This window comes from Nanorana parkeri, unplaced genomic scaffold, assembly GCF_000935625.1.
Source record: "Nanorana parkeri isolate BGI_ZX_2015 unplaced genomic scaffold, ASM93562v1 scaffold245, whole genome shotgun sequence".
Lineage (NCBI taxonomy): Eukaryota > Metazoa > Chordata > Amphibia > Anura > Dicroglossidae > Nanorana > Nanorana parkeri.
Window position 1 is genome coordinate 946500 of NW_017306513.1, and position 15251 is coordinate 961750.

Below are 15251 nucleotides of genomic sequence, written 5' to 3' on the forward strand. Positions count from 1 at the left end.
ATATAAAATATTTATCAACCATGCCAAAGCACATTAAATCAAATAATTCTTCTAAGTCTTTGCAGCATTTTGCAGTTAGATATTGATTTCCACTGCTGGTTGCTCAGCACTTTTGGCATGTATTTAAAGTAAGGACAATTTCTATGTTGATTAGATATCTACCACATATGGATCTTGCCTACTCAGTTTCTGAATCCTATGTAAACTGTGCTGGCAAAAAAATAGCTTATTTGATTTTTGTTAAGGTATTTCACATTTATAATATGAAAAGTTTTTAACTTTCTAAATGATATATTGCTTTTATAGCAGAGCAGGAAGTAAAGAATCTTGGTAAAGCACACAGATTTTTGGTGAAATCAATGACCACTCTTATCACATAAGAGCATAAAGTTAGAATTTTATGTGGTGGAACAGTAAATAACACCAATTGTGAATAACCTTTCTCAAATAAAAGTCAAACTAGTTTTCTCAAAGTTCCCCAGTTACCTTTAGAGGGCCATTTCCCAATGCACAACTTCAGTCTTTGTGGGCCCATAACTGGCCATGTTGATATTGCTGCTTCAGCAAATGGCTCACTGAATCATGAGATCATTTTGATTGACACGCCTATGCTCCACAACAGTTGCCTTTAAAATATAATCTGTAATTGGGTGTGGATGATTGGGACTCTATCCAAATGAACTTGCACATTGATTTTACAAATTGTTTATGTTTACATAGCTTAATAAGCCATGTTTAGATAAACATGTTAGCAAATATACTTTGCTGGCATTAGACTGCTGCATGCACAAGTAATTACGCATGACTTAAAGAGCTGTTAGCACATGGACGAAATTTGACTTTTTTTCTATGATTAATTAAACAATTAAAATTTTGCAATTTTTTTTTACTAGCAGGAAAAAAAATATTAGCGAAAGGTTTGCCAGGCAGGGGAACGCGTTAAATTGACAGTTGGCTCAAGGGAATTTTTTTATTTCTTCCTAATCTGATTTTCCATATAAGCAAATGCAGAGCTACTAACTTTGTACACTCACATGTAAAGACATATGCAAAATGAGAAGAATTACTTTTTCTATTTGATTACCTACCATTTTTATTATTTTAGTGTTCTATATTGGGTATCATGAACAGTTGCTGTTAATATATTGTTAGCTAAAAATACATATGTTCAAAATGATAAACTATAACTTTACAACTGAAGTAAACATATTATTGACCACATAAAAATTAGAAATATCACCTTCATTAGATAACAACTACTCTTTCAACAGAATCACAGCTGTTTACTTTGTAAAAATACAGCTGATGATGATGATGGCGATAATTGGTTTTGTTATTATCATTAGCAGTAAAAGGAGGATGGGTTGCATTAAAAATACATTTACGCAGGCAGTGATATCAGCATTTCTTTAGGTTAATCCTCTATATGGTGGTATGGTCACTGCCTTTAGGATACAATTAGGTCTTAATTTATAGTATCTACTGAATTGCGGTACAAAAACAGTTGTAATGAAAGAAGCTCAACAATTAATATAATCACTGCATTTTATTATATTTAAGTCAAATTCTTTAAAACTAGACAGAAGATATTGTTTTATGGAACAACATCTTTTAGAGAATAATTGTTTTATAAGGGATGGAACAGAAAACATTGCAAGAATTCATTAAAAATCCAATTTCCTCTGGAGATTTGAAAGTGGGTTTAGACAGGGTACCTTTAGTATAGTTTCTGCACACGGTTGCTTCAAAAAAAGATATGTGATATATTATTGGCTGTCCTTAAATGGCTGCTAAAGGCATCTGGTGAGATATCATATAGGTATTTTCCACTGCAAACCGACCAGTTTACCAATCAAGCCCATACACTAGTCTATAACTTTCATATTGCTCCAATTATGGGAATTATGTGAATAATCTGCTCATGTCACAGAACTATTTGGCTACCAGATCTAAGCCTTAAGTTTCTGAAATATGAGTAATATCTTGCGTTTAAGCTATAAGAGAAAACATTTATGTAAAGTCACCTTTATAGCTGAAGGAAACTGTACGTCTCACAGATGCTTTTGGATATTGCTAATTGCACAATAGCACAAAGCACTGAGCTTTTGATGAAGCTACTGAGAATAAACAGTACACTTTTCTAGTAAAAGTCTAGGTTGATGAGCAACAGGTTCTAAAAACTCCTGTCATACCTTATCTTTATTGTGTTTCCCTGTCTTTGCCCAAGTTTAAGAGAGGTCTTTTTATCTCACTCTGCTTATATTTACGTGGTTCACATAGGCATATACTACTGCTCTATCTAAATGATTAACATATGCAATATTTGTAGTGCGTACAAACATATGGCTAAACGTATGCAATGACAGTAATTTGCAATAATCTACAGTGTAGGACTTCATAATATTATAGTATGGTTATCCTGTTAGGCTAACCTGGTTGGAACAAAATTGGAACAAAAAATGAAATACTCAGTAAAAAATGTATTCTTTTATATAAAATTTGTATGTTGATGGTCCGATTTACTAAGGGACTAGTTCTTCCATAGCCAGTGTTCACTTTAAATCCACTTTAAAACCATCCAGTTCAGAGGACTATAAAAAGACTTTTTAAAGTGAAAACAGGAAAGGATGAAAAATGAGCTTTCTAGCGAATCAGCTCTATTAGATTTGATTTACAAAGGTGAGGGAGTAAGTTTTATACCAGCTCAGCAAGGGCTTGTATACATGAGCGATTTTTTACTTTTCTTATGACCTGTGTTTGTGAAGTAGTTTGGAAGGATTTGAAAGGCAATATTTGAATTTGTAGTTTGATCTTTTGGAGCAGCGTTTATTGCAACGTTTGTTTTGTGTTTTGCTAAATGTATTATGCACTATTCTGATGCATTTTCCACCATTCAAGTGAATGCACAACAAAAGCATCTTAGAAGAACCTTAAACCAATTTCAAATGCATGCCAAATTGATGTTAAATGCAGGCCAACTTGCCAACACTTCTGGAAGCATGTTGCATTTGATCTGACTCTCTTTAAAACTAACCCTCAAATGTCACTTTAAAATATAAATAAAGAATGATAGCTAGATTAACAGATAGATAGATGACACTTCTACAAATTCATAGTTTTATCAGCTTTGTTTATATAACACTCTTAAAACAACAGCACAAATAACTTACATCACATAGGTACATGTGGATGGTGTATATAGTAAATGTTAACAAAACACAATTTTTAGATGGTTTTTAATTCAAATTAGTTTTCAAAATCATTAGCAATAAATAGGAGCACACTACATCAAAGTTACTGAATAATGTTTCAAAATAATGTATTATTTAATAATCTGATGTGCCAGCTAAGAATAAATGTGTGAAACATTTTGAAGAACTCTAATCCTAACCAGTTTTCTTTCATTAAGTGAAAATAAAATTAAGTTCTTTTTAAATAAAATCCAGCTTGGAAAAATGTTCTAGGGGAAAAAAAAAAACTGAAGCTGTCTCATAAAAAAGAAATATGGCACATGTCACGTATATTAGTACCCCTTGTATGTTCAACTGGCAGGACACACAATCCTTATTTTCCAACACTGCAAGCCCATAACTTTAAAAAGTCTCAGCAATGGGTAAATAAAATAAAGATGAAAGATACATCTCATTTAGCAGTGTAAACTTAACCATTTGATAAGGGTCCTAGCTTTAGGTTGGTAAAGTACATCTATTCTCAAGTTTACATGAACCTGATTGGTGCTTTGATGAGTAGTTAAAATACACCAGGCTTTAGCTGAACTGTTTATTTGCATAAAAACACATTTATGTCCAGAAAAATCCTATGCACCTCAGCCATACGAAACACTGTTTATATGTACTGTACTAACGGGTGTTTGTTTTTACCTGAAACTAACAAACTTGTATTTATACTAAACTGCCAGCCCAGGCAAAAGGTTTTTTTTTAGATTTGTTTTTGACACAGAGATCGAGATTTTAAACAAACACATGTATGCCAAATTGGTGGAAATCCTTTATAAAACCAACACCAGTAACTTATTTACAGTTCTAAGGCTGGCCACACACTGTTTGAATTTTGTCCGAGTTCTGCTGACTTGGACAAAATTTGACCATTGTGTGGGCCCCACAGGACTCCCTGATTATCAATTTTCTAATGGACCTTTGTTGAAGGAGCAAGTCTGAAAATTTTGACTGCAACCACTGTTTGGGTACACCTGCCGATCTCAGAATACAATAGCCCAGCGTGGATGGGGTAATCAAAGTATTTTTTTTCCAGCTGGCACTGGTATGTGGCTGGCTTTAAAAAGCATTCCTTTTTTTTTCTAGTTGTAACAAAGCACATTTGGCAGTGTTGAATTTTGGTTTATTCCAAAATTATTTTCTATGAGAAATATTAAATGAAATGCTGTAACTCATGGTTTGATTTTTGTAACCCATATGCATATATATGTTTGATTTGGGTATAGTTAGACATGTTCCTAAATATGTTTTCAAGGTACCAATGTGACAACTAAAAGTGAAAATGTTATATTACACCATTTTTATAACAATAGATTAAAATATAAGTAACGTTGTATTGAAATTCAGAGAGATTTTCCTACAGTGGTATTATGTTTCTTCAAGCATGGGTCAGATTTTAAAAATGCTTATCTACACTCCCTGAAACCAAAATGGATCCCCCTATTACTGTTACTAATGTCAGTACTAATTGATGCTACTAACACTACCTCTGATAGCAGTAATACAACATTGCACTTCTAAACGTTTTTTTAAAAGAAAAACACCAATGTGTCTTCTAACCACCTCAACATTTAGTAGCACCAGAAGTTAGCATGATTAGCATGGATTGCTAGCTTTCAGTAGCCTAAATACGATGACTGTATATTACCAGACCTTTGTGACACATTTAAAAAATATTGGTCAATTTTAGTGGATAAACACTCATGACCATGATGTACCTTGTCTTTCAAAATACCGAGCCGAGCAAGATTTGTGATTTACTATGGGGTTCTTATACGGACTCACTGAACAAAACTTAGCAAGGTTAAATGAAAATTCTATTGCATTCCTTTTACCATTAATTCTACTACGTTTTTAAGCACATACCCATCTGCAGCTTTAATAAAGCACATATGTCCTTTAATAAAAACACATGAATATGAGATCAGTAATAGTGCTGAAAGAATCATGTAGCAATCACTTTGTGCAACAGGACATTTGCTGGGCTCTTCCATGGTCCTTTGCAGTCTTGTATGTCTTTCTTCTACCTGGTCTTTGCATCAACCAACAAGTAGGGGCAGTGACAGCAGGCATAATCTCCTTAGCATAGCAGAAATGCTGTTTTCTATAAGTACTGGAGCTGGTCACATCTCTCAGAGGCAGCATAGAGACACAGACCTGCAGGACTACACTGCACAGAGGGGAAGGTAGTCTATTACAACTTCTGATTACCATCATCATACTAAGCAGAATTGTACTGTCAAGTGACAGGCAATTGTCAAGTGTTTCCTATATGTCAAGATTTCTTGTGCTGGTCATTGCCACATGCAGAAGCTGACAAATGAGAGACAGGGAGAATGTCAGAGTTTCCTAGTAAGAGGGTCAATGAGAGAAAAAAACTACTTGTAGGAGACTCACATCAGTTCTTGCTGCTCAGACTTTGTGTGGTCCAAAAAAGCTATTTTTAATTTCTCTTACTATCATACCTGTTAGCGTGAATAGTGAAACTTAGATTTTGTCTCGTATAGCCCCATGTGGCTGAATTAGAAAAACCAAACAGTGTATTGCCAGCTTTACTGTAATCCTAAAAGTTGGTTTCAATAGTTCAGCTTTCATTAAACTAGTACCTGGTGATTTTGCTAATATAGGGTGACAACTGTGTCCCAATTGTATCCCTGTGTTGTCACCCTATCACCCTGTCAAATGTACCCATAGTTAAGACTACAAGTAGTCATGCCAGCGCACATTGAGCAGGCGCATTGCCCCATTTTCAGTATCAGTAAACCGATGCAAAGCAAATACGTGCCGCTGGTGCAGACAGTGGAGACAGACAGTGCAGACAGTGGCAGAATTGGATTAGCAGCATTGAGATGCAAAAAAAGAGAAAAAATAGAGAAAAGTATTTCATGAAAAAAAAAGCTTTTTCAGTTGTTTATGACACACAGTGCTAAATGCTGTCCAGTTAGGGTTTATCTAAACCTAAGAACAAATATTTTATATATTTCAGCTTACCAGTTCTGTGGTGGCTGCATTAGTTTTCTTTTTTTAGGGGCCTAATTAGATCTATATTAGTGCTTAGAGGGGAGTTTTTTGTAGTGTTAGGTGCATTGTCATGCAACAATTTCTATTTTCATTGTGCGCTGATATGCATTATTAATGAACTGATGTATCTAGTGCATTTTTAAGAATGACCATGGTTTGTTAATACCTGTTGCATCAAAATGCATAAAAACATGTTATATGTATTTTGATGCATTGCGATTGACTTCCCAATGCACTAAAACTCAGAAAAAACAAGCTGCACTGCAGCGCAGAGATGAAATCATACGCTATTTCTGTGATAGGAAACTTGGAGACGTGTTTTAGTAAGTCTTATCTCGTGTGCTAAAACATAACAGTGTAAATGGGCCCTGAGGCTAAGAACATTTTCAGCAAGTACAAAATATACATGTTGTTCTTGCCAAAAATGCAGTGTCCTTTCAACTTTCTGTGGATTTAATTGAAACCACAAATAATGTTATCTTCTTTCCAAGCTACCTTCTGTAAACTACAAATTCCCCCAGAGAGGAAGACATATTTGTAGTCAAAAGCATGGTAGCAAGCTAGAGACAAGCATGGCTCCCTCCACAGATACACTGTAGTGAGTGAGCATGGTCACCCTAGCAGGTTTACTCTGTAAAAATAAACAAAAAAAACCCTGTAAACAAAAACTAATGCAGCCACCACATCAAAGGATTGGATAGCAGCAGTATAATAAAATTATGTATTTGGACTTAGATATACTTTGGGTACCAGTGGAATAAAATAAACCAGTGCAATTTTAAGAAATACATAATCAAAACTCACTGATCATGTTCCGTTAAATGTTTCTTTTGCTAACAAAATTTCTTTAATTCTTTAATTATCTTCTTCAAAGTGTTTCAAATAGTAAATATATATATATATACAGTATATATATAATTTAACCTTGTAGGGCATGTTAAGAAAAATGTTATCCTTGCACAATATGATCAAGCTGCCGATATTGTAGCAAACAAATTATGTTGCTGTGTATCCAGAATTATCTTGAAATTCAAACTAGAGCTCATATGATTTTGGTCTACCTCCTTATGCCCCTTTTGGCCATTAGCTTACCATTAGACAGTCTCACTGGGCAACAGGAAAGTGTGGAACAGGAGGAAACAGGTCAGAATATTATGTGTATTCTGGTCTGTGTTGGTATAATGGTGTTTTGGGGCTCTGAGGGTGTTCTGCAAATGAATAAATGATGAATGTTGAAATTTGTGGGTGTTTTGCGGGCGTCCCTTTGGTAAAAATCTCCACACAGGTAACATATTCTGTGTGTGATATGTTAGTATAAAGACGCTTTCAACTGTCAAGAAAACATATAACATTTGTACTGATTCCTTCTGTGGAGGAATAATTTAATCATTCCACACCCCTACACACACAATATGTAAGACTGTGTTTAACCATTCTTCTTTATCCAACCCACCCATCACCACAAGCCACTTCTAGATTTACTAAATGTACATGAACATTCTACTCATCTTCTCCATGCAAACCCATACATTGGTTCTGCTTGCATACACACACCAGGTACAATGTGGGCACACTGTCCTTGTCCCCTGACATTCTGTACCTCTTACATATTCTACACCTATACACAAGGTGATTGTTCTTACATGTCCACATAAACATATTGTAGTCATTGGAGTGTTTATGAAAAAGACGGATCTGTATGCAAATATGCAGCTAAAGATGGTTGTACACCAGTAGAACATGTTTTTCTGAACATTTGTTTGATTTTTAATAGTTAATGGGGTCGAATCAACAATTGATTTTGACCCTAGGGAATAAAAAAAACAAAGGAGAATGGAATATTTTTTCTGGAATGAATGCAATACTAACAGTGAATGCGGTCTTTGGGAAACTGCATTCATTCCAAAATCGAATGTTAGAATCAAACAAAATTTCTAATGACACTCTAAAAGTCTCTTATGGTATTTTAAAATATTCTGTTCTTTTTCATATGAAAGTTCACCAGTGTATACTAGCTAAAAAACAAAAGAATCAACTAATTGGATGATGTGATCAAAAAGTATAGATAAGCAAGTAATGAAAATCTGCTCTACCAGCATGTCATTGAACTGCTAACATGGGCACTAGTTCACTAAATGCAGAGTGGAAGGAGATCCCTTCCTCACCAAAGGAATCAGAGCACAGAACCCCTCCTGGGCGATTCAAATTGCACTCTAGGATCCAATGAGGATTCTGCTTTTACATTATAAGGAGTTACTGTATAAGGTTGAAAATTTCCACTTGCTTAATAGGGAAAAATATAATTTTTAATTAGGTTCCATACTTAAAAGAAAGCTTCCCCTTTGTCTTTCTGCTAAGGAAAGTGAACTACTACGTGCACTGCTTTCTAATCATCCCTACATACTTTTACACAAATGACCAGTACCAACACACATATAATTACTCTTTAGAGAAAGAAAGAAACAGAAAAATAGATGACTATAGTCAGAAAGCTTCAGGAGGTTAATAATTCTACTTACAAACCAAAGATTCCATAATTTAATTCTGTCAATTATAAATAGACTACAGACTGTAAGCTATTTTATGACAACATAATTAAAAGTGAAAAGCCAAAGGTCAATAAATAGGCCAACAAAGCAGTTGACTTACAATTTTAAGTACATTTAACACATGGAAACATAGAAATAAACAAATACATACTAGAAATTGGTTTAGCTATGATCCCGCTGTAAAGCTCTCCTGCAAACTGGCCACATTGTACCAATGATGCAAATGCAACAAAAACTATGGAAAATAATATATACAGGTGAAACTCGAATAATTAGAATATCGTGCAAAGTTCATTTATTTCACTAATGCAACTTAAAAACTTAAAAGGTGAAACTAATATATGAGATAGACTCATTACATGCAAAGCAAGATAATTCAAGCCGTGATTTGTCATAATTGTGATGATTATGGCTTACAGCTCATGAAAACCCCAAGAACCCCAAATCCACAACCTCAAAAAAAGTAGATTATTACATGCAATCAATAAAACAAGGATTGTACATAGAACAATATCGGACCTCTGAAAAGTACAAGCATGCATATGTACTCAGTACTTGGTTTGGGCCCCTTTTGCAGAACTTACTGCAATTACTTTTGCACGATATTCTAATTATTAGAGTTTCACCTGTAAATTAAACTTTAAAATTAGAAGCAAGAATCAACAAGGTTCCACCAATCCCCAGGAATGAAAGCATGGATTTTAAGGTTTATAATGGGAACAACAGAAATGTAGGTACAGAATCATGAGGCAATAAGCAAGTCCAGGAAACAGGCCGAGGTCAGGGGCAGGCAGCAATATAGAAGAGTCCAACAATCCGAGTCAAGAGGGTACAGGCAGAAGTCTTCAACAACTCAACAGGCACAGGGGCACACACAGCTGAAAAACCATCAGCATAGTGAGCAGGGCAGGCTTGTTTAAATAGGGCACTTCATTAATGCTTGTTGTGTCACTTCCTTTGCGCCTGCTGTTTGCGCGTCTTTGCGTGTTTCTCCGGTTGCACGTTTTATAGTGGCTTTTGCGCGCATGTCCATTTCACCTTAAACAGTGGCTGTTTCCTTAACTTGCCCAGTGCATGAGCAAAAGGATGCTTTTGGTGCGTATGCACTTCTGGACGTGGCCCTTAAAATCTGTGTCAATCTTTAAATCGCTACAATGGACAAATGGAAATTATTTCTGCCATGACAAATATACAGGTGCCCTGTTGCTTTAAGATAGCTGTCCGGAAAGCCTATTATTCACAGGATTTGATGAATTCTTTCATTTTTCATGGAACTCTAGGTTTCCATACATAGTGAACCAAGAGAGAATAAAACTGTAATGCAGGGTGCTATAAAGTTCTCTATAGATATTATAACATGTAAAATACATTCACAGGAAGCACCACAACTACGTGAAGACCATAAAATCATTCTTGTAATTTTTTTCAAATGTAGTTGGTAAGGAACAATTCTCTTAAAATTGAAGCAGGATCCAATGTTCTGTTGTTTTAAAATAATTTCATATTTAATCCTGACGTTTATAATGATTGACATAATTATTAATAAATTATGTGTCATGTATCTGAGCCAAATTTTATCTTTAAATTATATTTTTTATGTGATTATGAGACTTTTGGGACTTTTGCTAATCCAGATTGGAACACTACACAACTTGTAATGATATCTTAAGTTTGTACATGTTTTATTGCACTGTTTAAGAAAAAAAATCTATTGCAGTTTGGGGTTTGCTGCACTTATAAAACTACTTACATGGCTCTCGGGGGTGTTTGAGGGCAAAGCCTGTAGCCCATTGATGTTATTTAGCTAACTATAACTGCATATAATATGACTTACTTTGGCCCTGCATCAAGATAAATGCATTCTCATATGGATTGGTGTTCAACTTTAACACTAGTTAAAGTCTGTATAACTATATTCTTGTTTTAAAAAAGAACTCCAGGAAATAATGTTCTTAACCCTTGCAGTGTGGGAACCCCTGAACTACAATGGTTAAGTGCTTGTTTTCACCTAGGTACGAAAATGGAAAAAGTTATACCTACCCAATCTTCTGAGCTGATCGACTGTTGGACCAGTCCTTCCATCCCCTCTTCCCCTCTGCTCCAGCAGTCTAAGGTCATGTGAGTCATCATATCCAATACACTAAGTATTGGACATGAGGATGTCAGGGGATAAACCATCGCTGGAGCAGAGGAAGAGACAGGCTGGATGGAGCGATCTAACATCCAGCTGGCTGTGAGGCTCGAGTTAGTATAACTTTGTTATTTTCGCATCCAGATGAACATGTGCAGCTAACCCCCTGCGCTGTTAAGAAACATTTTTTACGGAGTTCTTTTTGAAAGATAGAAATCACAAAGTAACATTATTCTTTTATTTTAAAAAGGAAATGCTACAGGAGAAAAGTTTATCTGACGGTGAGGATGGGTTTACAACAGGCCAAACCACTGGACATGTTGAAGCAGCAGCAGGATCACCAGGACTGGGAGTAGCTGGACTAAGCAACTCCCTGAGCAGTCCACAGAGCCAAGATCCAGAGCAGGTAAGAACTAATGTTGTGTATTTTGAAAAAACACATCTTTCTGTATAGTCAAATGCCAAATTTTCTTTAGTTTTATAGATAGAGTAAAAAATAATTAAAACCCATGTCAAGCTTATTCACATATTCATTTTGCTGACCTGCGTCTCATTGCAGAGGTTTTTCTTCACTTCCTGTCTCAATTAAAAATAGGGAATGACAGCTGTTTCCAGAACAAGTGTCACAGTTGAAGATTAGCTCTGTATTCCTGTGACAACTCAAAACTTTGGATCTTCCCTCATTTTCAGTCCTGGTGACAAAGATCACCAGGACAAATACAGAGAGTGAAACTTCTCACCAGGGACAGAGACAGCAAGAAATCAGATAACTGATAACTGAAAAGATTCCATTTTATTCAGACTCTAATGTCATAAACATTCAACGCATTTTGATAGTTCAAAGGGTAATCAGGGCTAGAAATACATAACAAATTATGATCAGTGCACAGTATTGACTGGTGTGTAAGTGGTATAGGATATTAAATGCCAATATGTAGTGAAATACAATACAACCACAAAAGATAAAAAAAATTACAGTAAAAAGTTCAAAAATGAATAAAAAATCATGTACATGTATAAAAGCAATGGATAGAACACCGTTTTTTTATTAAAGGATTTACATATGTATATCATATACTAGTATATAAATAATAAATCAAAGAAGTAGAATACACTGGATTTTTCTGACATGACAGTGTAAAAAAATGATTTTTGTGGTCCTGAAAGAGCTGCTTAGGGAGTATCATTCACCCTACAATCTTTAAAGTGTAACTCTACTTTGGGAAGAAAAAAAAACAATTCCATCTGGTTGTACATTTCAAGGATTTTGATACATGTTGTTGCAGATTCCTCACCTTTTCTTGTTCTGAAGAAAAAGCTGCTTGTTTCACCATGTCCTTTCCAGGCTGATTCCTGAATAGGAAGGTCTGTTTTATTACAACCAACTGTCAAAATCTAAGTGCTGTGATGAGAAAAGCTGTAGTGTCGGCACCCTTTTAGAAGTAGTTAACTCTTGAGAAGTATCGCACCAAAACTGAAATTCCTACTGCAGTGGAAACCTAAAATTTAATTTGTATCTTAGTGCAGACATCAGAGAAAATGAGCCAATCACACAAGCAGGAAATGTAATTTCTATACACCAATAGTGTAGAGAATGCCTCAAGCTTGTGCTGCATTGACTTTCTTGACAGTTTTAGCGAACTACAGTGGCTGCAGTTTGAAATGAAAAGATAATTTTTTATAACATTAAATTACAAAATGGCTTGTGTAGCAATTATATATGTTACATCAATTTTTTGGATGCAGGTGAAGTTCTCTTAAAAGTATTTAACATTCCGAACAGGCAATAAAAGCGCTTCACAACTAACCCTCACTTACCTCTGTAGCTATAGTCATTGTGGATAAATTAATCTTCAAAAGTTCGGTAACCACCATGCTTTGCATTTCATAGTAATAGTGCACTGAAGCCACTGAACAGTACAATGAATACAAGGGGGTAAAGTCCACTCTCTGCAGCACACCACACTGCAATTCACTGTAATGTAGCAGTGGCAAAATGCAGCACTGAATATAACTCTGTGCTAGCATATTACTAGCACTGTACAAGTATCACAAACTGTCTTTCCTTTACAAGGTTGTCAGTTGTCCCTCACTAACTCCAACACATAATAACTAAAGGATGCTGGGGGAGCTGACTTTTATAGAGAGAGGGCTGGCATATTTTCAAAGCACGTGGAGGAGGTAGTTGAGTGACGCACAAACCCTTCCTTTTCGTCCTTCTCCCTGGCACAGAGATGCCAGTTTTCTGCAACTTCTGCAAATGCACTCTCTTCTTCATCCTTCTCTTGTACTGCTAATCCGGCCATATCCCCATTATGTGATAGGGAGAGAAGTTTCACAAGGGGTTTAAGAGGTGTACCCTACAGCACAACAAGTGAGAAAGAGGGCCAGCAGGGTGCCAAGCAAAGTAGGGTCAAGTGTTTTTACTTGAACCTTGACATAAGTCACCTATATCTACCCTGCAATCTCCAGCAATATCCTTCCCCCAGGCAGGTATCCTTTCTGCAGCTAAAGTTGTTCCCTATTCACCCCCTTCCCCAGCATCTCCATACCATCTGTTAGGAATCTGGTATGCCTAAGGAACAAAGGCCCCAGTAGGCCAGAGATCCTTGCAGTTCCTCAGGGGCAGGCCAAAAGGTGGCCTATGCCATTTTGTGTCAAGCAAAGTTGTGTGTGATGACACCAACCTGCTGTCCGCCCTTCAGCAGGAAAATTTCACACAGGTACCTTGCCTAGCACATGTACTGAACCTGGTGGAGCAACACTTCCTGGTTAGTTACCCTGGATTCCAGGATGTCCTGCAAAAGTCCAAAATAGTTTGCATCTACTTTAGATGGTAATAGCCTGCAACTGTTCATTGCCAAAATGTAGTGGCAACACAAACTGCCTGCCAACTGCCTGATATGTGATACAGCCAGGAGCTGGAACGATTCAATTGCAGACCCAAAATATGGGATATCAGAATATAATATTACTGACACTGTGCTTGAGATTTATACTGTTTCATGACACCAACAATTGGTGAATTGACAGTCCGTGGTATACTGGCTACAAAATACAGCCCTGCCTTTGAAACTAGGTTTTAACTATATACCTCTGCAAGAGATTTCCTTAGTGAAAACAATTCTGTACACATAAAAGTCACAAAAGACATTTAGGCAATTTACTAATATGTGCTATTGCTAAGCATCAAGCATCAATAATTCAAAAGACTTATTTTGACCGAAGCAAATAAATCTTAGGCCCAGCACTGGTACCTTAACCACATCAACCACATCATGCCTTGGCGATGACAAAGACACTGGCAAATGCTGGCTAAGACCAGCCAAGCCCATAATGACCACTGACCACATTATAACTTGTGGTTTTCATACCTTTAACAATGACAAATTGGTATGAAAACAATTGCTTGTTTTTCATGAAGTTTAAACTTGCTTTTTTAAAGTGACACTACACTCAGGAGTTAAATCTTAAAGATACATTCAAGTACTCTAACTAGTAACAAAAATGTAGCTCATTTGGGCATTACTTAGCTGTAGATCCTCAAATCATCTCTGGATTGGTGCAGACACTGTCCTTACTTATGGAGGGTGGCTACTTTACAACACACACAGGGACCATGGAGAACAAAGGTAGCCACCCTCCAGAAGGAAGGACAGTGTCAGCACCAATTCAGAGACGATTTCACTCCAAGCTCGCTGCCGGGATGGATTTCATGTTTAGTTTACTCATTTGTAGTCTATCACAGGAGTGAGCTTGGAGTGCATTCAAGTTAGGGTAATTGAATGCAATTTTAAGATGTCACTTCGAAGTTTAGTGTAATTTTAGTGCAGCAAAATTATCAATCAGGTGGATTGCACTGCCACAATAGCAATAGAAAATATATATATATTTTTTTAAAGTATGCGTTGTATACAAATAAATGTGTACTGGAAAGCAGCATAGAGTATCTCTCAAAATCCATATCAGACCCCTATCCAAATATGCAGCCTGACTGGCCAGGAACAGGGGGCAGCGAGTATGTACTCCCCTGCTGAATGTACTGTATGTACTCCCCTGCTGAACCATGCCAGATCACTTGCCCTGAACATTGGGAGGGTCCCCTGTAGGAGGTCACAAAGCCTAACCCCCTTTCAAGGCTCCTTGTTCACATAGGGGTCTATTCACCAAGCTGCCGAGGGCAGCCGAGTGAATGACCAATCTGAAGTGAAGTGAGCCGAACACTGTTCGGCTATTCACTTCAGGCTGGTACGGCTAATTTCAGCCGTACATCGGCTGAGATCAGCCGTACATCGGCTTGCTTCGTGTGGCTTC

The 15251-nt window shown here is 36.5% G+C and overlaps 1 protein-coding gene across 1 annotated transcript in view; it reads left to right on the top strand.

The window, feature by feature from the left end:
* TBX4 (T-box 4) overlaps positions 1 to 15251 on the top strand; it is a 110203-nt gene that overhangs the window by 5133 nt on the left and 89819 nt on the right. The window contains exon 2 of the mRNA XM_018556662.1: positions 11188 to 11343. Within this exon, the coding sequence (XP_018412164.1) occupies positions 11191 to 11343 (153 nt within the window). The 5' untranslated portion in view covers positions 11188 to 11190. The remainder of the gene's footprint in view (positions 1 to 11187; positions 11344 to 15251) is intronic.